The 24329-nt window shown below is 53.3% G+C and overlaps 1 protein-coding gene, 6 non-coding genes and 1 pseudogene across 7 annotated transcripts; 5 read left to right on the forward strand and 3 right to left on the reverse strand.

The window, feature by feature from the left end:
• Positions 1–58: 58 nt before the first annotated feature.
• Positions 59–249, forward strand: LOC138995277 (U2 spliceosomal RNA). Its single transcript, XR_011468594.1, has one exon. It is a non-coding gene; the product is annotated as a U2 spliceosomal RNA (small nuclear RNA).
• Positions 250–2344: 2095 nt separating this feature from the next.
• On the forward strand, positions 2345–2535 carry LOC138995273 (U2 spliceosomal RNA). The gene has a single exon (XR_011468590.1). It is a non-coding gene; the product is annotated as a U2 spliceosomal RNA (small nuclear RNA).
• Positions 2536–3552: 1017 nt separating this feature from the next.
• LOC138995275 (U2 spliceosomal RNA) lies at positions 3553–3743 on the forward strand. Its single transcript, XR_011468592.1, has one exon. It is a non-coding gene; the product is annotated as a U2 spliceosomal RNA (small nuclear RNA).
• Positions 3744–6634: 2891 nt separating this feature from the next.
• On the reverse strand, positions 6635–6825 carry LOC138995276 (U2 spliceosomal RNA). The gene has a single exon (XR_011468593.1). It is a non-coding gene; the product is annotated as a U2 spliceosomal RNA (small nuclear RNA).
• A 1017-nt stretch (positions 6826–7842) lies between these two features.
• On the reverse strand, positions 7843–8033 carry LOC138995274 (U2 spliceosomal RNA). Its single transcript, XR_011468591.1, has one exon. It is a non-coding gene; the product is annotated as a U2 spliceosomal RNA (small nuclear RNA).
• Positions 8034–10128: 2095 nt separating this feature from the next.
• Positions 10129–10319, reverse strand: LOC138995278 (U2 spliceosomal RNA). The gene has a single exon (XR_011468595.1). It is a non-coding gene; the product is annotated as a U2 spliceosomal RNA (small nuclear RNA).
• A 6500-nt stretch (positions 10320–16819) lies between these two features.
• On the forward strand, positions 16820–16901 carry LOC138995290 (U4 spliceosomal RNA; annotated as a pseudogene).
• Positions 16902–20329: 3428 nt separating this feature from the next.
• Positions 20330–22230, forward strand: ARL4D (ARF like GTPase 4D). Its single transcript, XM_070393069.1, has 2 exons — positions 20330–20410; positions 20971–22230. Exon 2 carries the CDS (start codon positions 21066–21068, stop codon positions 21666–21668), a length of 603 nt encoding a protein of 200 aa, XP_070249170.1. The 5' UTR covers positions 20330–20410; positions 20971–21065; the 3' UTR covers positions 21669–22230.
• Positions 22231–24329: the final 2099 nt, after the last annotated feature.

A 24329-nucleotide genomic window follows, 5' to 3' on the forward strand; every position in this document is an offset into this window, starting at 1 on the left:
ACCGTGAGTGAAATAGGGGTGGAAGGAGGAGGGTGCCGGCGCGGGCGGGGCATTGGGTATCGCTTCTCGGCCTTTTGGCTAAGATCAAGTGTAGTATCTGTTCTTATCAGTTTAATATCTGATACGTCCTCTATCCGAGGACATTATATTAAATGTATTTTTGGAGCAGGGAGATGGAATAGGAGCTTGCTCCGTCCACTCCACGCATCGACCCGGTATTGCAGTACCTCCGGGAACGGTGCACCCCCTTCTGGGGAAATAACGATGGTCCTTAAAGAAAGACTCGAGCTCTGCCTGCTCTCTCATTCTGTCTGCACCCGCCTCATGGCGGGCGCCGTCTTGTTCCGACCTCACCCGGGTTCTCCTCGCCCTGAAAGATGAGGCGCTCTTTCCTAACGTTCGGGTTGCGAAGCACCCTGTTTGCCTTGTCCTTAATTGCTTGGGACTTGATGGGGCACTCCTGCGCAGGTGCGGGCCAGGAGAGACCCGCTAGGCAAACTTCCCGTCCTCAGGGCCAAGCCCAACCCAGGGGAGGGACCAGGACACCTGTCCAAATGGCCACAATACCAGCCAGGACAAGGAGGCCAGGAACACATGCTTGGGGAAACCAAAGGAGTGAGCAGAAGATGGTTTCTTCACACGCACGGGTCTGAACCTCCCATCATGGCATGGGAATGCTTGCAGGAAGGGTCATGTCAGTGCAGGCTAAGCACATTCCATGTTGTTTCTCATTCGTTCGTTCGTTCGTTCGTTCGTTCAACAGATACCTATCAAGTGCCAAGTACGTGCCCAACGCTGTCCTAGCTGCGGACGGTAGAGCAGCACACAAAATCTCTGCCGTCAGGGTGAGAAGTTTATCTGCTTCTACAAGGTACGCGTATTTGTCGGTGTACCTCTACACCTGTGTGCCTGTATGTATATGTCTGTATCTGTGTATCTCTGTCTATACTCTATGCCATGTGACGACCATGGGTGTGCATAATGACTTGAGAGCTGGGAGAGAGAGAAAGCCAGGTCAAGAGGGATGTGAAGCAGGAGTGCCCGGGGTGGGGGCGGGGAGGAACCTTCCCAGCGCCACAAAATGGACCTTAGCTCTGTTTTACGGATGGGAAGTGGCGTTCCCTAGCGGGCGCTTGTAACAAAGAGAGGCCAATACATGCCTGGCACCTCCACGAGGACCCGGATCAGAGAGGTGTCGTCATTGTCCCCGCTGTACAGTTAACAAACCTGAGGGCCCACGCGGGCAACAGACTGCCCGAGTCCCGACTTTGCTTCACATGAGCTGTGTGACCTGAGGCAAATTGCTTAGAAATGTGTGAGTCGCAAATGTAATTTCTAATTTTCTATTAGCCACATTTAAATATAAAATAAAGAAGAACCTGTGAAATTGTTTATTTTGTAACTCAATATATAAAAAATATTGCTTCCATATGTAATCCCTATAAAAACTCAGATATTTTACATATCTTAGGCCAAGTCTTCAACATCCCATGTGTGCGTTACCCTCGGGGCAGGGCACACTCGGGAAGGACTAAGCACACACCCGGCGCTCAGCAGCCACCTGCGAGCGGCGCACTTGACCTGAACGGCGGGGTGGGACGAGTGGCCCAGGCGTGGACGAGGCGAAGGGAAACGGCGTCGCGGGCGGAGGGAGCTGCAAGTGCGGAGCCCAGGAGGCGGTGCCTGCACCGAAGCCCCGCGAGACGCCGGTGCTGGAGCGGGAGAGAAGCCCTCCGGAGGCCTTCCCACCGGACACGCCCGGGCCGCCCTCCGGGAAAGCCCCCCTCCGGACCTCGCGCTCCCCGGACTCGGAAGGAGCGCCTTATGGGACAAGGCAGGTTCGGAGCTCAGCTCTCCGCCGGGCGGGCGGGCGGGCGGCCAAGTCGCCCGCAATACAGACAGCCTGGGCGTCCCTAGCGCCTTGTCTGTCTTCAGGAAACCCCTCTGCCAGCAGCCCCTTCTACTGGCCTCTCCCGCCGCCCGCCCGGCGCGAATCCCCTCACACTCTGTCCTTTCTCTGAGCCTGTACCACCAGCTCGGGTTCAGAGCCGCGGCGCGGGGAGGGTCCGCCCGCCTTAGCCACGCCTCCAGGGGCGGGGCATGCAAATTAGAAATGCCGTTTGCCGCCCAACCTCCCGCAAAGGACGGCGCCACAAGAGACATAAAATTTCTCTTTAAAAATATAGAGGATTAAAACACCGGCACAAGAGTCTACCATCTGGTGAGTGCCATGGTGCTGCCAAGGAAGCAAAGGGAGTGAGACCTGGACTGCCGGTGATCCGGCTCACCGTGAGTGCAATGTGGGCGGGGGGGGAAGGGAGCCGGCGCGGGCGGAGCGGGCGGCATCGCTTCTCGGCCTTTTGGCTAAGATCAAGTGTAGTATCTGTTCTTATCAGTTTAATATCTGATACGTCCTCTATCCGAGGACAATATATTAAATGTATTTTTGAAACTGGGAGTTGGAATAGGAGCTTGCTCCGTCCACTCCACGCATCGACCCGGTATTGCAGTACCTCCGGGAACGGTGCACCCCCTCGGGGGAAAAACCGCCGGTACAAAGACAGAGCTGTTTGGAAGCCTAAGTTTCCACTCTCCTAAGGATCCTGGGAGCGGGTAGCGCCGCTTAGCCACCAAGGAGCTCGTTTCGGGGCTAGCGTCTCAGCGGCCTGCGAGGTACCTGCTTCCGGGGGCTGGCCGGGCTGTGTCTGGGGGGTGCGGTGCGGGGCAGGCAGCATCGCTTCCTGTTGAATGTCAGGAAACCTGTCAGTCAGTAGTCAAACGTCCCAAGGAGGTTAGGCTCCAGTGTCACGCTGCCAACTGCTTTCCACGTGCGTCCGAGTCTCAGGCCAGGGGCGATCACGGCAAGAAAGAGCAAGCTTTCTCTGGGGCATTTCCGTGGCCCGGATCATAATATGCTCCAGGTGCTGGGCCGGTCAGCGGGGTGCCAACCAGTCCCCTCACCCCCCGAGTCGCCCTCCATGCTTTATTTACTACACCTCTGTCTTTGGGCCCACGCTCTGGCCTCAGACTCCAATGCCTGGATTTGCGACGGAAAATGTTCCCCTTTCCGATTAATGTAATCCAGGCGACCCCCTTCTCAGGACGCAACCACCCGGGACCCCAAGTGTTGGACAGAATCCGGCCGGCCGGAAGAGCGCGGACGCGAGCAGAGAGGGCCCGGGCAGGGAGGGGAGGAGGTCGGGATGCGGATGGCCGGGTTTGGGACCACCGCGTGCGGAGGCCGCGGGGGAGGGTGGAGCCCGCCCTGGAGGTCACGGCTCCTGGGGGGAGGGGAGGGGAGGGGAGGGGGCAGGGGCGGGGCATGCAGATTGGAAACGGCTTCTGCGCGGGAGCCAGGGAACAACCAGGGATATGGGACTTCTGGTTGAAAATGGAGAGCACAAACCCATCTGCGGGAGAGTCTGGTGGATCCACCGCACTGTGGGCGACGCAAGGAAATGAGACGAGGCGTGAGGCTCAGGCTTCGCGTGCTCACCCTGCCTTGAAGATGTGTGGCCCGAGGAGGGTGCCGGCGCGGGCGGGGCAGGCGGCATCGCTTCTCGGCCTTTTGGCTAAGATCAAGTGTAGTATCTGTTCTTATCAGTTTAATATCTGATACGTCCTCTATCCGAGGACATTATATTAAATGTATTTTTGAAGCTGGGAGTTGGAATAGGAGCTTGCTCCGTCCACTCCACGCATCGACCCGGTATTGCAGTACCTCCGGGAACGGTGCACCCCCTCGGGGGAAAACAACCTGTTGAATGTCAGTTTTCGTGGCGGCAGCCGGGGAAGCAAGAGCAACCGGGGTGGGACTCCCTCTGGGCCTGAGGAGGCTTTGCTTTCCCTCCGGGGGAGCGGGGGAGCCGGGGGTGCAGGGCACGGAGAAGCCCGTGCGGGCGTCTTGACTGACTAAGGCTGTTGTTCTTCACGCGCAGCCCAGGCCCTGCCGCGGTGGGGCCATGCATGCTCTCTTGCCATATTTTAAGTTGGTACCTTACATTTCTTGGGGTGACACTGGAATAAGAATGTCTGGAAGCCCCCATGGGAGGATGAGACATTGTAGAAAAGTTTATTTCTATGTAATTACAACCTCGAATTTCCAAGGTCCCATTTCCCTTTGTTCCGCCAAGGAAGTCCCATTTTGCTTTCAGCAGAGCTAAGATCAAAGCCAGTGTCCATATTGGGACAGTCTAATTCAGGCCAGCCTCGTTTGTTTCCAACTGCAGTCTATATTAGCCCATTGCCTGTGGGGTCTTCATGACACAGGGCTATGAGGGAACTCAGGTGAGAGCCAGAGAGCCACAAGAGGGCTGAGAGCCAAGAACATGTGTTTCTCCCACCCCCTCCTCACTAGTGGCCCCTAGGACCACTACAGCCATATCTGCCTATCATCATGGGAAGACTAGCAACCTTACTGCCTAAACAATGGAGTCATGCTGATTACAAAGTTCTGAAATAAATGAATAATCTATCTATCTATCTATCTATCTATCTATCTAACTATCTATGCCTAAGCAACTGGTTGACCAGTCCCTATGACGTGCTAGGCAGAGGCATGTTCTAGGCTCAGTTGAGAGACCCCTAGGCCAGGGCTAGGGGTCCCCCAGGCTCGTCTGGGCAGAGGCAGAGGGGTCCCAGATAGCAAGAGGACACAGGCCATGCTGAGGAACCCCACCAGTGCACGAGTCCGTGCACCAGGCCTCTAGTTATGTATAACAGGATATTGTAAAGATTAAGTTACAAAATTTTTATTAAAACGTTTCTTACATAAAGGTTATATTGGCTAGGCCGCAAAAGTATTCTTTGTGGGCCACCTGTGGCTCCAGGCAGCGAGTTTGACATGCTTGCTGTAACCGTTTTACCCATTCTTATTCCTTTTGCCTACTTCCCCATGTAATCTTCATCCTTTTACCCAATATAAGCAGTTGGCTTCTTTATGGGGGTGGGGTGCAGAGCACATTTTCCCTGATAACTTGCTGCTCTCCCATACTGCAAACATGATACAACCCTGTCTCTGCTTAATTGGCTCAAGTAGTGACAGGCAGCCCTGGACCCATCAGTTGTCCAGTTTCAGAGCCACATCTCTATTCACAGTCTCCTGAAATGTCTCTATTAAAAGGAGCTCGAGCTAACTTGAATATGGGATTTCCTTGTCTTCTCCTTAGTGTAGCTTCCGAGTCTTCAAGTCCATGCCCCTTCATGCCCATTGTTCCTGTCAACCTGCTGAGGTGTTTGCTCCTGCAGGTTCTTACACCTTGAATGGTCCTTCCTCACCTACTCTACATGCTTGAAGCATCTTTATAATTCAAGGCCCAGTTCCCGTGTGACAGTGCCACCAATATTTTACCTGATTCTCCTCTCAGTGATTCAAGATTTCTCTAGTTTCTGAATACTCACTGCATCTTGTATTATCTTTACCCTTGGTGTAACTTGCTTTAATTATTCCTTTTTTTTTTTTTATACTTTCTTGATTTTTTACAGAGGAAGGGAGAGGGATAGAGCTTTAGAAACATCGATCAGCTGCCTCCTGCACACCTCCACTACCAAGGTACATGCCATGCCCTTGGCCGGAATCAAACCTGGCACCTTTCAGTCCCCAAGCCGACACTCTATCCACTGAGCCAAACCGGTTAGGGCTAATTATTCCATTTTAAATATTGTATAATTTTCAATGTGCTTTATTTCTTTTGGTATTCCATGTTTGATCCCCCCCCCTTTTAATTTTGACCTCCTTCTGCCATCTCTCACATCCGCCCTGCCCCCCTCCTCTGACAACCACCGATCTGTTCTCTACATCCATCAGTAGGTTTGCTTTTAGATTCCACTTATAAGTGATATACAGTATTTGTCTCTCTGGCACATTTCACTTCCCATAATGCCCTTGAAGGTCACCCATGGCAAGATTTGGTCCTTTCTTATATAGTTGAGTAATATTCTGATGTGTTTTAATAATCCGGCTGTTGTAAATAATGCAAATAATCATTTTTATCTTTATAATGTACAAAATGTCATGTTACTTGCTGTGTAGGCTTGAACAGGCCAAGAGCCCGTATTTGTATGCTTGTTACTCTGCTCTAGAACATTCCCCTGAAACATAAGATCTGATTCAATTCATTTCCCTGCTTTCCCAATGAAACACCGCAGTGTGGCTCAGTTGGTTGAGTATCATCACTTGTTAGTTGATTGATTCTAGGTCTGGGAGGCAACCGGTTGATTCCTTCCTCTTTCCCTCTCTGAAAAATCAATAATAAATAAATGTGTTATCTTGGATGGGATCCTAGGACAGAACAATATTAGAAAAGTTAATTATGAATAAAGTATGGCGTTTAGTTTATAATAAGGTATCAGTCTTGGTTCATTAGTTGTGATAAACGTAAGGTACCAACTTAAAATATGGCAAGAGAGCATGCATGGCCCCACCGCGGCAGGGCCTGGGCTGCGCGTGAAGAACAACAGCCTTAGTCAGTCAAGACGCCCGCACGGGCTTCTCCGTGCCCTGCACCCCCGGCTCCCCCGCTCCCCCGGAGGGAAAGCAAAGCCTCCTCAGGCCCAGAGGGAGTCCCACCCCGGTTGCTCTTGCTTCCCCGGCTGCCGCCACGAAAACTGACATTCAACAGGTTGTTTTCCCCCGAGGGGGTGCACCGTTCCCGGAGGTACTGCAATACCGGGTCGATGCGTGGAGTGGACGGAGCAAGCTCCTATTCCAACTCCCAGCTTCAAAAATACATTTAATATAATGTCCTCGGATAGAGGACGTATCAGATATTAAACTGATAAGAACAGATACTACACTTGATCTTAGCCAAAAGGCCGAGAAGCGATGCCGCCTGCCCCGCCCGCGCCGGCACCCTCCTCGGGCCACACATCTTCAAGGCAGGGTGAGCACGCGAAGCCTGAGCCTCACGCCTCGTCTCATTTCCTTGCGTCGCCCACAGTGCGGTGGATCCACCAGACTCTCCCGCAGATGGGTTTGTGCTCTCCATTTTCAACCAGAAGTCCCATATCCCTGGTTGTTCCCTGGCTCCCGCGCAGAAGCCGTTTCCAATCTGCATGCCCCGCCCCTGCCCCCTCCCCTCCCCTCCCCTCCCCCCAGGAGCCGTGACCTCCAGGGCGGGCTCCACCCTCCCCCGCGGCCTCCGCACGCGGTGGTCCCAAACCCGGCCATCCGCATCCCGACCTCCTCCCCTCCCTGCCCGGGCCCTCTCTGCTCGCGTCCGCGCTCTTCCGGCCGGCCGGATTCTGTCCAACACTTGGGGTCCCGGGTGGTTGCGTCCTGAGAAGGGGGTCGCCTGGATTACATTAATCGGAAAGGGGAACATTTTCCGTCGCAAATCCAGGCATTGGAGTCTGAGGCCAGAGCGTGGGCCCAAAGACAGAGGTGTAGTAAATAAAGCATGGAGGGCGACTCGGGGGGTGAGGGGACTGGTTGGCACCCCGCTGACCGGCCCAGCACCTGGAGCATATTATGATCCGGGCCACGGAAATGCCCCAGAGAAAGCTTGCTCTTTCTTGCCGTGATCGCCCCTGGCCTGAGACTCGGACGCACGTGGAAAGCAGTTGGCAGCGTGACACTGGAGCCTAACCTCCTTGGGACGTTTGACTACTGACTGACAGGTTTCCTGACATTCAACAGGAAGCGATGCTGCCTGCCCCGCACCGCACCCCCCAGACACAGCCCGGCCAGCCCCCGGAAGCAGGTACCTCGCAGGCCGCTGAGACGCTAGCCCCGAAACGAGCTCCTTGGTGGCTAAGCGGCGCTACCCGCTCCCAGGATCCTTAGGAGAGTGGAAACTTAGGCTTCCAAACAGCTCTGTCTTTGTACCGGCGGTTTTTCCCCCGAGGGGGTGCACCGTTCCCGGAGGTACTGCAATACCGGGTCGATGCGTGGAGTGGACGGAGCAAGCTCCTATTCCAACTCCCAGTTTCAAAAATACATTTAATATATTGTCCTCGGATAGAGGACGTATCAGATATTAAACTGATAAGAACAGATACTACACTTGATCTTAGCCAAAAGGCCGAGAAGCGATGCCGCCCGCTCCGCCCGCGCCGGCTCCCTTCCCCCCCCGCCCACATTGCACTCACGGTGAGCCGGATCACCGGCAGTCCAGGTCTCACTCCCTTTGCTTCCTTGGCAGCACCATGGCACTCACCAGATGGTAGACTCTTGTGCCGGTGTTTTAATCCTCTATATTTTTAAAGAGAAATTTTATGTCTCTTGTGGCGCCGTCCTTTGCGGGAGGTTGGGCGGCAAACGGCATTTCTAATTTGCATGCCCCGCCCCTGGAGGCGTGGCTAAGGCGGGCGGACCCTCCCCGCGCCGCGGCTCTGAACCCGAGCTGGTGGTACAGGCTCAGAGAAAGGACAGAGTGTGAGGGGATTCGCGCCGGGCGGGCGGCGGGAGAGGCCAGTAGAAGGGGCTGCTGGCAGAGGGGTTTCCTGAAGACAGACAAGGCGCTAGGGACGCCCAGGCTGTCTGTATTGCGGGCGACTTGGCCGCCCGCCCGCCCGCCCGGCGGAGAGCTGAGCTCCGAACCTGCCTTGTCCCATAAGGCGCTCCTTCCGAGTCCGGGGAGCGCGAGGTCCGGAGGGGGGCTTTCCCGGAGGGCGGCCCGGGCGTGTCCGGTGGGAAGGCCTCCGGAGGGCTTCTCTCCCGCTCCAGCACCGGCGTCTCGCGGGGCTTCGGTGCAGGCACCGCCTCCTGGGCTCCGCACTTGCAGCTCCCTCCGCCCGCGACGCCGTTTCCCTTCGCCTCGTCCACGCCTGGGCCACTCGTCCCACCCCGCCGTTCAGGTCAAGTGCGCCGCTCGCAGGTGGCTGCTGAGCGCCGGGTGTGTGCTTAGTCCTTCCCGAGTGTGCCCTGCCCCGAGGGTAACGCACACATGGGATGTTGAAGACTTGGCCTAAGATATGTAAAATATCTGAGTTTTTATAGGGATTACATATGGAAGCAATATTTTTTATATATTGAGTTACAAAATAAACAATTTCACAGGTTCTTCTTTATTTTATATTTAAATGTGGCTAATAGAAAATTAGAAATTACATTTGCGACTCACACATTTCTAAGCAATTTGCCTCAGGTCACACAGCTCATGTGAAGCAAAGTCGGGACTCGGGCAGTCTGTTGCCCGCGTGGGCCCTCAGGTTTGTTAACTGTACAGCGGGGACAATGACGACACCTCTCTGATCCGGGTCCTCGTGGAGGTGCCAGGCATGTATTGGCCTCTCTTTGTTACAAGCGCCCGCTAGGGAACGCCACTTCCCATCCGTAAAACAGAGCTAAGGTCCATTTTGTGGCGCTGGGAAGGTTCCTCCCCGCCCCCACCCCGGGCACTCCTGCTTCACATCCCTCTTGACCTGGCTTTCTCTCTCTCCCAGCTCTCAAGTCATTATGCACACCCATGGTCGTCACATGGCATAGAGTATAGACAGAGATACACAGATACAGACATATACATACAGGCACACAGGTGTAGAGGTACACCGACAAATACGCGTACCTTGTAGAAGCAGATAAACTTCTCACCCTGACGGCAGAGATTTTGTGTGCTGCTCTACCGTCCGCAGCTAGGACAGCGTTGGGCACGTACTTGGCACTTGATAGGTATCTGTTGAACGAACGAACGAACGAACGAACGAATGAGAAACAACATGGAATGTGCTTAGCCTGCACTGACATGACCCTTCCTGCAAGCATTCCCATGCCATGATGGGAGGTTCAGACCCGTGCGTGTGAAGAAACCATCTTCTGCTCACTCCTTTGGTTTCCCCAAGCATGTGTTCCTGGCCTCCTTGTCCTGGCTGGTATTGTGGCCATTTGGACAGGTGTCCTGGTCCCTCCCCTGGGTTGGGCTTGGCCCTGAGGACGGGAAGTTTGCCTAGCGGGTCTCTCCTGGCCCGCACCTGCGCAGGAGTGCCCCATCAAGTCCCAAGCAATTAAGGACAAGGCAAACAGGGTGCTTCGCAACCCGAACGTTAGGAAAGAGCGCCTCATCTTTCAGGGCGAGGAGAACCCGGGTGAGGTCGGAACAAGACGGCGCCCGCCATGAGGCGGGTGCAGACAGAATGAGAGAGCAGGCAGAGCTCGAGTCTTTCTTTAAGGACCATCGTTATTTCCCCAGAAGGGGGTGCACCGTTCCCGGAGGTACTGCAATACCGGGTCGATGCGTGGAGTGGACGGAGCAAGCTCCTATTCCATCTCCCTGCTCCAAAAATACATTTAATATAATGTCCTCGGATAGAGGACGTATCAGATATTAAACTGATAAGAACAGATACTACACTTGATCTTAGCCAAAAGGCCGAGAAGCGATACCCAATGCCCCGCCCGCGCCGGCACCCTCCTCCTTCCACCCCTATTTCACTCACGGTGATCCCGATCACCATCAAGCGAAGTCTCAACTCCACAGTCTCTTGACAGATATAGAGGACACTTTAGACTCTGTGAAGATTTTTTTTTCAATTCCCTACGTTTTTAAGTGAATTCTTATCTCCGCTTGGCGCGGTGGCCAAAGGGTCTATGCTCATTTGCATGCCCCGCCTTTCCCGTGCGGGTAGGCCGACCCTACCGGCGCCGTTCGGGCTTCCGGACCCTCCTCGGGACGACCTCTGCGCGCAGAAGCGGAAGGTGGGCTGCGGCCGAGCTCCTCCGCGGTACAAGCGCTAGTGAAATGACGCGACCCAGGGGATGTTGGCGGCGGCGGACCAAGCGTTCGCGGGGGAGGGAGCCGGCGGGTCATGGCTGGGAAGACGAGAGGGTCCCCCGGGGCTGGCTCGGTCCAGGTCCAGGCCCAGGACTCGGCCGCCGGCCGAGAAGCGCCCGTCCGGGGTCGCCGGGCAGGGGCCGCAGAGAAACAAGTTGGACCCGGAGGTCCGGCCCCGCGAGGGCTGACTCCCTCCCTGGAAAGAGCTCTACCGGGGCCCCCGCCCTACCCTGTCGGCGGGGCACTTGGCCAAGCGCCTTCAGCTCCCGAGCCCAGCGTCACGCCCGCCTTGGGGACTGAGGGAGCGTCAGCGGAGCTCCCGAGGCCGCCGGGTGTGGGTCCTGTGTCCGCGAGGTCCGGTGCGTTTTCAGTGCCGGGGCTGCGAGCCGGAAACAGCTGGGCCCGTAGGTATCGCGCGGGCCCGGCCGCGGACAATACAATAGGAAGCATCTCGGTCGGGCCGGGCCTCGTGCTAAGTGCTTTCCTCGGTTCGAACCTGCACAGTCTCCCTGCAGGGCCAGTAGTTGAGACCCAGAGGTCGGGCCGCTTGCCCCCAACCGCCGGGCTGGTGAGTGGGAGAGGCATCCATTTCAGACGCCGCCTGTATCATATAAAAATTTTATCTCTCTCTCTCTCTGGATATGTTTATTTTTAGACTCCTTTCAGGGCTTTTCTTTTTTTTTTAATATATATGTTTACTGATTTCAGGGAGGAAAGGAGGTGGAAGCATCAATGATGAGAGAACCGCTGATCGGCTGCCTCCTTCACGTCCCTACTGGGGGGATCAAGCCCGAAACCCGGGCCCCTTCAGTCCGCAGCCCCGCTCTATCCACGGGGCCAAACCAGCTAGGGCCTGGCTTTTCTTTTTTTAAAAAAATCTTCTGCCTTTTAAAAAACCTGTCGATTCAACTGATTCTTTGGGTCACGCCGGCCGGCCACCGGGTGCGTCCCGGGGCGGCGCCGGTGAATGTGACCTGGGCCCGTGGTGGGCGAGGGCGTCCGCGCTCCTCCGTCCCCTTCTGGCTGCCGCTCGGCCACATCCGCCCTCCACGAAGCTGCTGGGGAGCCCGTGCGCGCCCGGAGAAGGCCCGCCTGCCCGGCCCCGGCGGCGACCGCAGGCGCCCCGAAGTGCTCCGCTCCGGGCATCGGAGGGCTGCCGGGTGCCTGGCCAGCTGCGCGGACGGGACGGCCCCTCGCAGCCTGCGCCCGCTGTGCCTGCAGCAGCCCTGCCCTCGCCGTGTCCACCCTGGCCTCGTGGACAGCCCATCGGGGTCTCTTCGTCACAGTAGTTTTCACAGCAGGTTGGGGAGACCTTGTTGGACAGAGATACCGTTCTGTTTTCTCAAACTTCGCTCCCTTCTCTCTCACCCTTCTCTCTCTCCTCCTCATTCTTCTCTCTTTCATTCACTTCCAAAGTCTGCACGTCTACGACTCGCAGCAGAGCTGGGTCAGCGGGGGTGACTGTGCCGTGGGGAGGAGACTCTCCTACAACAGCCAGCAAAGTGAGGGCTGCATGTGCCCGTGTCTAGAAGAGCTCGGCGTGGGACAGCTTGCCGCAGCCTTGCTGCTCACGGCGTCATACTGACCAGCAGCACTGGCGTCACCGAGGAGCATGTTAAAACGCAGGAACATGGGTCTCAGACCTACTGAATCCGAATCTGTTAACAAAACTCCCCTGGAAGGCACATGCACGTTAAAGTTTGAGAAGCCTTCTGCTACAGGACTTGATGGCTGAAGGAGAGAGGCTGAGGGAGAAGCAGCGAATATATTTTTCAGGATCTCAGCCTCCACTTCCAACAGATGAAATCCAATTCCTCACCACTCTTTTCTCGCCCTTGCCTTCTAAGTCCCTGCAGAGTCTGCAAAGCAGTTTCTAGAATCTTCTGGTGCTGAGAGAGGATAGGAACGCACCCATAACACCTGAGCTACATTTTTCTTTTTGAGTTGTGACTCGGAGGCTCTAAGAACTATGGGAGTTACATATGATGACGGTTAAAGAGGTATATATGGGCCGGCGGAATGCCTGGCCCACACTCCCCTCACTCCCAGTGTGCTCTGGATCTTGGGGCTAAAACATAAGAGTTTGTGTGCTGGAGAGAAAGTTTCATGGCCAGCTAGACTGGATCCATAAAAGTAGTTAGACTCAAGGAAAAGAATGAAACTAAAATTAAAAGAAAATAAAAACACAACCCCCCCCCCCCCCAACAACAACAAAAACAATAACAAAACACGAGTTAGACTCAACTAAGAACTTGGCTTCAAAACTTCCTTGCCATTATTGAGTGCCCACTGGTGTGCCAGCAAATCCCTATGGTTTCTTTCAACAACGAAAGGTGTTATTTTTCCAATTTTGTGTCTGAAGAAACTGAGGCTGCTGAGGCTGACTTCCCAAAGTCCTCAGGTCTCTTCTAATTCCTCCCTAGGCATTAAGGGGGCACTGTGCTCCTGGCTGGCAGTTTTATATCTTTATTATGGATGGATCCTTATTCCCATCCACTTTGTGAGAAAGCAGTGGGTGGCCACTTTGTCTGTTATCTGAGGAAGATATTCCACAACTGGCTTCCTGGGCCAATGCTTTTTGTTATTGGTTGAGATAAATTAATTTATTATCATCATAATAGCTACCTGGCATAGAGGATTTGTATATGCCAAGCCCTTTGCTGAGTACCTCACTTATTTTATTTTCATAATAACCCTATGAAATAAGTATTATCATCCGACTTTCCAGAGGAAGAGATTGAGGCTGGGAGAGATAAGCAACTTGCCCACGTGCTCACTGGGAGATGTTAAAGTCAGGGTTGGAACTCATCTTCCCAGCCGGTGGGCCTCAGAGTGTGGTCCCAGGGCCAGCAGCATCAGTCTCACCTGAGAACTTGTTGGAAATGCTCATTCCCCACCGGGGACTGACTGGCTGACAGAAATTCTGGAAGTGGGGCCCAGCAATCTGTGTTTTGTCAAGTCCCCCAGGTTATTCTGATGTGTTCACAAATTTGGGAACCTCTCTTTGAAGCTGTACGCTCTCAATGTATGCAAGGCAACATTGGTGACAGCTCTCAAATGCTGAAGACTGGATCCAACTGTTAAGGTCACTGGGGATTGGTTCCTGTTGTGGATGCTGCGAGGAGCCCATCAGCTGAGGTAACTGGCCAGGCATCCTGTTCCCTTCAGAGTGTGGGCCAGCTCTCCCCCTTCCTCATCTCTCTGCATCTCTCTAATTGGGTTGTCCTGCCCCCTTGCCATTGCTCCCCAGGCATTTCCACCCTCTCGGGGCTCCTTGTTGCTGTTTCTTACCGACCACCCAAGTCCCTTCCTCCAGCCAAGGCCACCCCACGCAAATGGATGCTGGACACCTGTGCCCACGCAGGTCTTTCCCCACAAACACTGCAACGTGGCTGCAAACTGAGCTCTTCATTACCTTCCTGCCCTGCAGCCTGCTCCTACCTCCGCCTTCCCTGCCAGGTCCTCAGTAAAAGTGTGAGAAATAGAATTTAAATTAGATTTTTCTGCTCAAATAATGTTCATTCAAATCTGATCTCACCTCCACAACAAGCAAACAAACAAACTTGAAGAGGGCAGAGTTGCCATTCCCAGCCCCAAACTGTACAAGGCCCTGTCTGAGAGGACTGCAGGAGGCGAAGGGACCTGTACGACTTCAGGCTCATCTCTCCTTTTCCTCCGGAGTCAGGCAGTGGCGCGCGTAGCCACCAGGGCGCAGCATCTGCTGCTTTCCAGCCGTGGCTGGGGGCTGGGACTTGGTTTTGGAAGGGTTGCCTCTGAAGGGGCCCTTGGGAGGGGAGGGGGGTACCTAGGGGGCCCACACATTCCTCCCGCCCCCAATTCTAAGAGGTAGGCTGTGTTTTCTCCATCTTATTGTTGATGACACAAAGCTGGGATTTGAAAAATGGATGTTTGTGATTCAGAAGCTAACAGCTGCTCCTTGGAACCCACTCCCCCACCCCGCCTCTCCCTTTCACTCGACCACTCGGACAAGCACTTGGGTTAGGATGCTGTGCGGCAGAGGCAAGAACGTTCGCAGTGCCCTGGTCGGTGTGGTTCAGTTGATGATGTGTCATCCTGTGCACCGAAAGGTTGCCAGTTGGATTCCTGGTCAGGGCACATGCCCAGGTTTTGGGTTCAGTCCCTGGTTGGGTTTGTATGGGAGGCAATTAATCAATGTCTCTTGCATAGATGTTTCAATGTTTCTCTCGCTCTAAAATAAATAAATAAATAAATAAAAGCATATATTAAAAAATAGGATGTCCTCAGCCACTTCCTAGGGAAGCTCCATCAATTCCCTCCCTTCCCTACTGCACAACATGGACTGTCATGAGGAAGGGACCTAGAATCATCTAAGCCCCTCATCACATGCTGAGGAAACAGGGCTTGGGGGGGTGCCTGGGGGGTGGGGAGAGTGGCTTTGCCAAGCCATCTACTATTGAGGGGCAGAACTCATGATGACTCTCAGCCCAGGGTTCCAGCCTGCCAGGCTTCGAGGTGGGCCTCTCTCCCCGGTGTCATCCCCACCCCTAGCCTCTGTTTTGCTCCTCCAAGAAGTCCCCTCCCCCCCTCCCAAAGGCCTGTGAGTTCAATACTACTCAGACCTTGCCAAGAATGTTCACCTCAGTATCAACAGATCTCCCGAGGGCTTAAGGACGCCAGGGGTGCATGTTTGGTTCCCATATTTGACCATTCCCTCACGCATTCCTAAATTCCTGCAGGATTTCCTGACTGCCTAGTGTGCCAGGCGTGGTGCTGGGTGCTACAGAGCTTAGATGAGAAAAACCAGCTCCTGGGCTCAGGGCTGCCTGGTGGGGGAGACAGCTCTGAGGAAAAGCAGTGACACAGCAGGTGCAACCTGATCCAGGTGGGGGAACCAGTAGGGGGAAGTAGATAGGTCCCAGGTCGTCGGTCCTGTCTAGAATGCCTACTTGACTCCTTGTCACTTAAACCTTGGTTTTAGTGCTACCAATTGGAGAGGCCTTCCTGAGTGTCCCCTCTATCTGAAGTCGTTCCCTTCCCCCCATCACTCTCCAGCACACGTGTCTGCTTTATTTTCCTTGACAGCATGTATCACCATCTGAAATTAGCGTCTTTATTCATTGCCTGTCTCTCCCCACTCCCCACTAGAATGTGCACTCCACGAGGGCAGGTCCTTGTCCATCTCACTCGGGGCTGTTTACTCAGAACCTGGAGTGGAGTGGTGCCTTGCATGTAGCCGGCACTCCATATATGAATGTTCACTGTACAAATGTTTCAATGTTTTCTGCAGCGAATCCCCCAGTGCACTAGGTCCTGGGCTGTGATCTTGTGGAGAGAAACGGCTGCAGAGGTAAGAATGCCAGGAAAGCAAATGGTCATTAATGGAGGAAGGCTTCTTGAGGCCAGCGCTGGGGGTGGAGACTGGAGTTCCCATCTAAAGGAGACATGATTGGGATAGGGCCAGAACCTGATGTGACCCTGAAAAGCTCGGCCTCTTCCTTCATTCCTCCCTGCCCCACCTCTCCTTCCCATTTGTTCAACACCTTCTCTGGCAAACACAAAAGATGAAGGGTGGGGTGAGATCGCCAGTTTCATATCCTTTATCAGATAATCAAGTGACAGTTTCCTGATTGGTTGTGGGGCCCAGGAGATATTGGGGAAATGTTAAAGAAGTTTCAAAGATTGCCCTAGCTAGTTTGGCTCAGTGGATATAGCATCGGCCTATGGATTGAAAGGTTCTGTGTTTGATTCTGATCAAGGGCATATGCCCGGGGTTGCAGGCTTAATCCCCAGTAGGGGGCGTGCAGGAGGCAGCCAATCAATGATTCTCTCTCATCATTGATGTTTCTACCTCTCTCCCCTCCTTTCTGAAATAAATAAAAATATATTAAAAAAAAAAAGAAGTTTCAAAGATTGTTGAAGAAACATAAGACAATCTGTATGTTTGCAGTTCTCTGTTTCTGTGTGTGTTTGGGTTTCATGGCCATTGAAACATTTGTTCAAAGCCATGGTTGGCCAATTTCTAGCTGGGTAACCTTGGGTAAATTACCTAACCTTTCTGTGCTTTGGTTTCTTCCTTTTAGAAGAACTACAGTTCTTGGATTCAGCTGTGTATTAAAAAAGGAAAAGTGAGTTTTGAACAGTGGCAGTATTGCAGCCAATGAGGTTTATCTGAGGCACAATTATTGCTAATTGAAAAATAAAATAAAATAAGATAAAATAAAAAAGGAAAAGTGCCTGGCCTGTGTCACTCAGTGGTTGAGTGTTGACCCATGAACCAGGAGGCACATGCCTGGGTTGCTTCGATCCCCAGTAGGGGGCGTGCAGGAGGCAGCCAATTGATTTCTCTCTCATCATTGACGTTTCTATGTCTACCTCCCTCTCTCTTCCTCTCTCTGAAATCAATAAAAAAAAAAATTTTTTTAAAAAAAAGGAAAAGTATGCAAAGTTCCTAGACCAGAGTCTGGCATGCAGTGGTCACTCACTGGGGTAGTGGTTGCCTACCTCTTGGCCTCCTCTGTCTTTCCCTCTCCTAACTCACCGTGCTCAGCTCTACCTCTGTGCCTTAGCTCCTGCAGCCATCTGTTACCCCCATGAAGTGGAGGTGTAATAAACTAATTTCCTAGGGTCTTAATCTCCTCAGGGATTCAAGGGGGTTTCCAGCATCTTGGAGGTGGTAACCAAGTGGCTGGTTTTGTAGCAGGGAGGGGATGAAGGAGGTGGCAAGGCAGGCTGGTGCTAAACAGATGGGGAGCTTGTGGGCAGGAAGGGCTAGGCCTTCTTGTTTGGCAATGACTGCCCCTCCCCTTTTTCTAACCCCCCTCAAATATAGCCTTTAAAAGGTTAACACGGAAGTATGTAATAAATGCAAGAACTCAGTCACCTTGTAAAAATGGAGCTGTTAGAGTTATAATTCCATCGTCCTTTGATCCCCCTCTCCTCCAATTTTACCTTGTTATCACTGTCATCCTTTTGCTGTTTTCATTTTGGTTACACTGCCCCTTTGTGACGTGTCCTCTTTAAGAATGCCCAGATGGTATCATCTGCAATGGCTGGGAAGATGCCGTCCAGCCCTGAGCCCCTCCTAATCAATCCTACACAGGACTAATGAACTTCTAGAAACCTTTCCAGAAGCTTTTATTTCACACTTTCTCCCTTCTCTGCAGTTTTACAAGTCAAGATTTACAAAGGCCTAATACATATACCAGGGGTCCTCAAACTTTTTAAACAGGGGGCCAGTTCACTGTCCCTCAGACCGTTGGAGGGCCGGACTATAGTTTAAAAAAAAACTATGGCCAAAACCGGTTTGGCTCAGTGGATAGAGCATCGGCCTGCGGACTGAAAGGTCCCAGGTTCGATTCCGGTCAAGGGCATGTACCTGGGTTGCGGGCACATCCCCAGTAAGAGATGTGCAGGAGGCAGCTGATCGATGTTTCTCTCTCATCGATGTTTCTAACTCTCTATCTCTCTCCCTTCCTCTCTGTAAAAAATCAATAAAATATATTTAAAAAAAAATATTAAAAAAAAACAAAACTATGAACAAATTCCTATGCACACAGCGGCGGCAAAAACACCCTGTGGGCCAGATAAATGTTTTCGGCGGGCCGCATGTGGCCCGCGGGCCGTAGTTTGAGGACCCCTGACATATACTGTCCTGTCCTGTCCCTGCATTCCCTGTGATTGATGAAATAAACATTCAAACCTGTGGAGAATTTTTATCAGACTTTAATTGAGCCAAAACTAATGACAATTGCTGGGAAGCAAGATCTCAAAAGCTCCAGAGAATGACATTTTTGCTTATGCATTTAAAATTAAGCAGGGAAGCAAGAAAGATTACATAAGGGTAGGAGAAACCAAGGCGGGGATTGGATTACAGGGGTGATTTTCAACCAGTGTGCCTCGGCACCCTGGTGTGCCGCAAGAATTTTTAAAATGTGCAATATCTGACTATTTAGTCAGGGGTACTGACCTCTTTCCCCTTAGAATCTAAGGTTCTCAACCTTCCTAATGCCGCAACCCTTTAATACAGTTCCTCATGTTGTGGTGACCCCCAACCATAAAATTATTTTCGTTGCTACTTCATAACTGTAATTTTGCTACTGTTATGAATCGTAATGTAAGTATCTGATATGCAGGATGTATTTTCATTGTTCGTGACCCACAGGTTGAGAACCACTGCCCGGGATGGTCAAATAAAAAAAAAATGACAACACTACAATAACCGTAAGGTGTGAATGAATCAAAATGATACCCAGTTTTTTTTTTTGTTAGATCAGCAAAAAATATATTTTTTTGGTGTGCCGCAGAATTTTATTAATTAGTTTATGTGTCATGAGATGAAAAAGGTTGAAAATTGCTACATTACAGGATGGTTAACAAGAATATGTGCTTTCCTTGCAGTTAAGCTTATTTTAAAGGTTTGTTAACCTAGATGCACAGGGGTATTAACCTAGGGAGGGAAGGAGGGAGAGAGTGAGATAGATAGAGAGAGAGAGATGGATGGAGGGAGAGAGGTGAAAGAGACACATCCATTGGCTGCCTCCCACACATGTCCTGACTAGGCCCGGGTTTGAATCTGCAACCCAGCTACTTGCCCTTGGCCCTTGACCTTGAATCAAACTCGAGACCCTTTGGTGTGCAGGCCGAGGCTCTAACCACTGAGCTACCAGCCAGGGCAGGAATTGGAGTTTACGATCAGATCACCCTGTAAGGTTACTTTGGGTAGAACCCCTTTTTGTCCACACCTGTCAGTGGCCAATCTTGTCTCTATCACTAGAGTGTAAGCCCTCTGAGGCCAGGCCCTGTGGCCTGCACAGCATCTATATCACCATGGTCTCTCTGGCTCATGCAGAGCACACAATGTGAATGAGGTCAATAAATGCACCCTCCCCCACCCCAAGTGAATAAGAATCCTGTCTTTGTCTATTTGAACAAGGGAGGCCCCTGAGGGGTCTGCTGCTGGCCAGCACTCAGACCAGCGATTGAGGGCTTTTTTTTGCTGGGGATGCTTGGCCCTCCCTATGAGAGGAGAGGGGTAGTTCAGTGGTCAGGGCCCAGGCACTGGATTCAGATCGTTGCTCAGCCTCTTACTATGTGTGATCATGGACCAGTAATTGAACCCCTTTGAGCTTTCTTCACCTATAAAATGCAGCAACACCAGTTCCTACCTCTAGGGCTTTTGTGACTCCATAAGGTTGTTTAGACTTTCATGGGGTTCTAGGTTCACATGGGTTTGGATATTGAATTAGGAAAGATAAAGGAGGAAGACTTGTCAGCAGCCCTGAAAAATAACCTGGTGGAGGGATTTTACGTGTGTGAAAACTGCCCGGGGCGGGGATGCGGTGGTATTACGAAACTTTACCTCTCGCGAGTTAAAGGCTGCCACCCGTGTGTCCCCTTTGCCCCTCCCACCATCTATCCCTGAGTCCTCCCGAGTTTAATAGCAAATGTTAGAATACGGTAGAAAAAGACCAATTAAAACGGTCACGGATGGAGCAGACACCCGTCACGGGGAGGTCCGGGCTGCAGCGCGCATATTTCCACGCCCACTCCCCCGCTGCGGGGCTGCTGATTGGCACTCGCGTCGTGACGTCACCCGCGGGTTTTAAGGGCGAGTCCCGAGGACCGCGGGGCAGTGCGGGCGCTGGAGCCGGGCGGGGAGGCCGGCGTGACTGTTCGGGTGGCTGGCCCGGAGGGTCGCCGCGGGAGAGCCGTGGACGGAGGTAAAGGGGCTGAACGGGCCGTGCCGAGGCGGCCCCGACGCGGGGCCTGGGGAGCTGGAGTCCGCGATCAGAGGAAGGCTGGCCCCGGAGCGTCGCGGGGCGTGGGGTGAAGGGGTCTCCGTGTAAGGAGGGGTCGCTGTCAGCCGCCTGGGGACGTGGAGGGTGGGTGGGAGCGGGCCTCCATCTCCCGTCTCAGCGCCCGCACCCTAACTCTTAATTTGGGGGCGCTGTCCGACCGGCCCCTTCCCGCGAGGATTATCGCCTGGGGAGTAGGGGTTGCGGCGTCTGTTACGGCACCACTAGGGGAAGAAGAGGCGCTGGATCCGGGCCTCACCCCACTTCAGTGTCCCGGGACCGGGGTTTTATCTAGGTCTCATCGCCCTCGTTAGCGCCCCAGGGAGAGGGGAGCGGCTTTGTTACACCTGCAGCTGCTTAAGAAAAGAAAAAAAAAAAAAGGAATTTTAACAAGGAAGCTGACTCAGGAAAAGATCAAGAAGTTGCACATCACATGTTCGTTAAACCTCTTCTCCTGTTTTCTCTCATGACCTTTCCTTGTTTAGATAACCCAGCTGTGGTCTCCGGAGCCTGCGATTGCAAGGCCACCTTTGCGCCTCTACTGTGAGCCCCAACGCCCACACCTTAGCTGGAGCTCACCATGGGGAACCACTTGACAGAGATGGCGCCCACCCCCTCCTTCTTGCCCCATTTCCAGGCCCTGCACGTGGTGGTCATCGGGCTGGACTCAGCTGGAAAGACCTCCCTCCTTTACCGACTCAAGTTCAAGGAGTTTGTCCAGAGCGTCCCCACCAAAGGCTTCAATATGGAGAAGATCCGGGTGGCCCTGGGAGGGTCGCGCAGCATCACCTTCCAAGTGTGGGATGTGGGTGGGCAGGAGAAGCTGCGGCCGCTGTGGCGCTCCTACACCCGCCGGACTGATGGGCTGGTGTTTGTGGTAGACGCTGCGGAGGCTGAGCGGCTGGAGGAGGCTAAGGTGGAGCTGCACCGCATCAGCCGGGCCTCTGACAACCAGGGTGTGCCTGTGTTGGTGCTGGCCAACAAGCAGGACCAGCCAGGGGCTCTGAGCTCTGCTGAGGTGGAGAAGAGGCTGGCAGTCCGAGAGCTGGCTGCTGCCACGCTCACCCACGTGCAGGCCTGCAGCGCTGTGGACGGGGTGGGGCTGCAGCCCGGCCTTGAACGCCTGTATGAGATGATCCTCAAGAGGAAAAAAGCTGCCCGGGGAAGCAAGAAGAGGCGGTGATCCCAGGCCGCCCGCTCCTCACCAGTAGGGGTCTTTATACTTGGACAGCCAGGCAGAGCCTGTGGCCCCTCCCTCAGCCCCAGGGTGCAGGACCTGCCCACCTAAATGAAGGACTGAGGCGCCCGCGGGGCGTCCTGCTTTGGTGTGGTGCTGGGGAGGGGATGTGAGATGGGTTGTCTACTCACACCTCCCCTATCCTCACCTCTAGACATGGGGCTGCAGAACTGAGGAGGCTTCAGTATAAACTGCAAATCTACCTCAACCTTGTTTCTTGTTTTTCTCTGGCTTTTTTATTAGGTGTGTTTTAGGGCAAAGGAAAGTTACTTGGAGGATGCATTTGGTATGGGGTACTGTCTCCCCATCTCCCAACGGGGGAGTCCCCCCAGGCTGCTTTCCTAGCGATGCCAGTGTCTGTGTGAAAGTGCCAAGAACCTCTCCCCACATTTGTAGATCCACTGCCATTTTGTAAGCTATGTGTGTCCTCTGTATTAACTATTTTTTAGCATTTATAAGTTATTAAAGACTGATGATACTGTACGTCTAACCTTGGTCTGGCATTTTTTTCTCCTTTACCTAGTCCAACATTTCTATATGGGTGGGGTTTGGGGGCAGGGGTGGGGTTTGGGGGTGGGTGTGGAGAATAATTTATCTTGAAGTTGAATTTGCCAAGCAAGCACTTTTCTAAAAATTAGAGTTGAACTGCTCCCCCAAGCTATTGCCTAATCTGCAGATTTGTTTTTTTATTTTTATTTTTGGGGGGGGGCGTGTTCCTTCTTCTTTCTTTTACTTTCCTCCCCACCCTCATCCTGTGGCTCTTCCTTGTCCCTGATACCATCTGGTCTTGAAGATTTAACTTCAAGAGTTGCTGGTCGGAGTCCGTTCCTAGGTTTTTACCCTTGGGGACACATCCTTAGGTCTATACAGTATAGGTAAATCCTCGAAGAGGCATTCTGTCCCATTCTCCCCTCTCCCCAGCATTCAGGTTCCTCTGGTTTCCCTCCCTCATTCCCCCTCCCCCGCCCTGGGGGGATGCTGTGAGAATGGAAAGTAATTCCTGGCCTAACGCCACCTCAGGGTGCTCAACCTGCTGACTGTGCTTACTTACTGGCAGCTATGGTAGCGGCTGGAGCTGGGGAAGCCTGGGCTGGATTGAGCCAGCCTGGCTCTGTGACTAAACCATTAGTCTCCTAGCTCTGGGGATGATAGCAATTCCCAGGAGAGGGGCAGTAGTAGCAGCTGTTCGTGCCTGCTGGGAGTGAGGACTGCTGGACACCCACCCCCAGCCCTCTGGGAGAGGAGGGGGAAGGCCACGAATGTCCGCAGTGGTAGGAAGACTGAAATGCTAACATTGTGAGGCCTGAGTACCCTGGCCCTTCCTCACCAGCACCAGGGCCAGCTGTGTCTGAGATAACAGAACAACCTGCTAATAGGTGAGAGTAGTGAGTAAAAACCCAGCACAGTTCTCTCCAGCCCCCAGCCCCCCAGTCACACTCCCAACCCTTGTGCTTGCATGGGATCTCTAGAGCAGGCCCCTGCTCCACAATCAGAGAAAGGGACCTGGAGAGGGAGAGAAGGTGCTGGCAACCCTGCCCTGGAGGAGCCTTCCTAAGGAATTGCTTCTTCCTAGCCAGGCTAGCAGAAGCCAAGTTTTGTGCTGAGTCTGGCCAGTTTAGATGTGTTCCCTCCCCTCCCCACCCCCCATCCCCGTGGCTGGCAGCCCAGGGGTGAGTGTGCATTGATCCGGAAGGGTGCCCAGTGTGCATCAGAGCTGGGGCCTACTTGATAGAGCTGCTGGGCTGGTTCTGCTGGGGACACGTGCTACTGGCCACCCGCTACCCATGCCTGTGATTCATGGCTCCCCGTCCTCACCACAGCCCTCTTCTGCAGCCCAGGAACAGGCTGGGGCAAACCTGGCTAGAAGATCTGTTAGGCCCAGCAGGCGTGGCTCACTCAGGGTTTGATTCCCGGTCAAGGGCACATGCCCGGGTTGCGAACTCGATCCCCCTTAGGGGTCGTGCAGGAGGCAGTTGATGAATGATTCTCTTTCATCATTAATGTTTCTATCTCTCCCTCTCCTTTCCTCTCTGAAGTCAATAAAAAAAAAAATACTTAAAAAAATCTGTTCTGCTGGGCAATGGCAATCTTTCCTCCCTACTCCATCCCAAATTTGGCTCTTTTGTCTCGAAATCTCCAAGGACCTGTTTGTTTTTAAAAAAATATATTTTATTGATTTTTTACAGAGAGGAAGGGAGAAGGACAGAGAGTCAGAAACATCGATCAGCTGCCTCCTGCACACCCCCTCCCGGGGATGTGCCCACAACCAAGGTACATGCCCTTGACCGGAATCGAACCTGGGACCCCTCAGTCCGCAGGCCGACACTCTATCCACTGAGCCAAACCAGTCAGGGCAAGGACCTGTTTTCTCCAGTTCTGGTCACCTGGGGGACCGAGGTCTCTGGATTTGGGAGAAGGATGTATGAATAGATGCTCCCTGCCCCCCCCCCCCGCACCCCCCCCCCCCCCCCCCCCCCCCGCAAAGGGGCCTCCAAGGTGCCAGCTTTTGGTTCTGGCTCTGCCCTCCCTCCCTATCTGGTTAGGACCATCTTCTCCCCCAGGGCAGGCTCTAGCCTGGGGCCATGGTCCACAGAAGACCAATGAATA

This window comes from Myotis yumanensis, unplaced genomic scaffold (assembly GCF_028538775.1).
Source record: "Myotis yumanensis isolate MYYU_CA2020_CCGP unplaced genomic scaffold, mMyoYum1.0.hap1 SCAF_16, whole genome shotgun sequence".
NCBI lineage: Eukaryota > Metazoa > Chordata > Mammalia > Chiroptera > Vespertilionidae > Myotis > Myotis yumanensis.

Excerpts from the sequence above, each read along its gene's own strand:
- ARL4D (XM_070393069.1), top strand. The coding sequence starts at position 21,066 with ATGGGGAACCACTTGACAGAGATGGCGCCCACCCCCTCCTTCTTGCCC.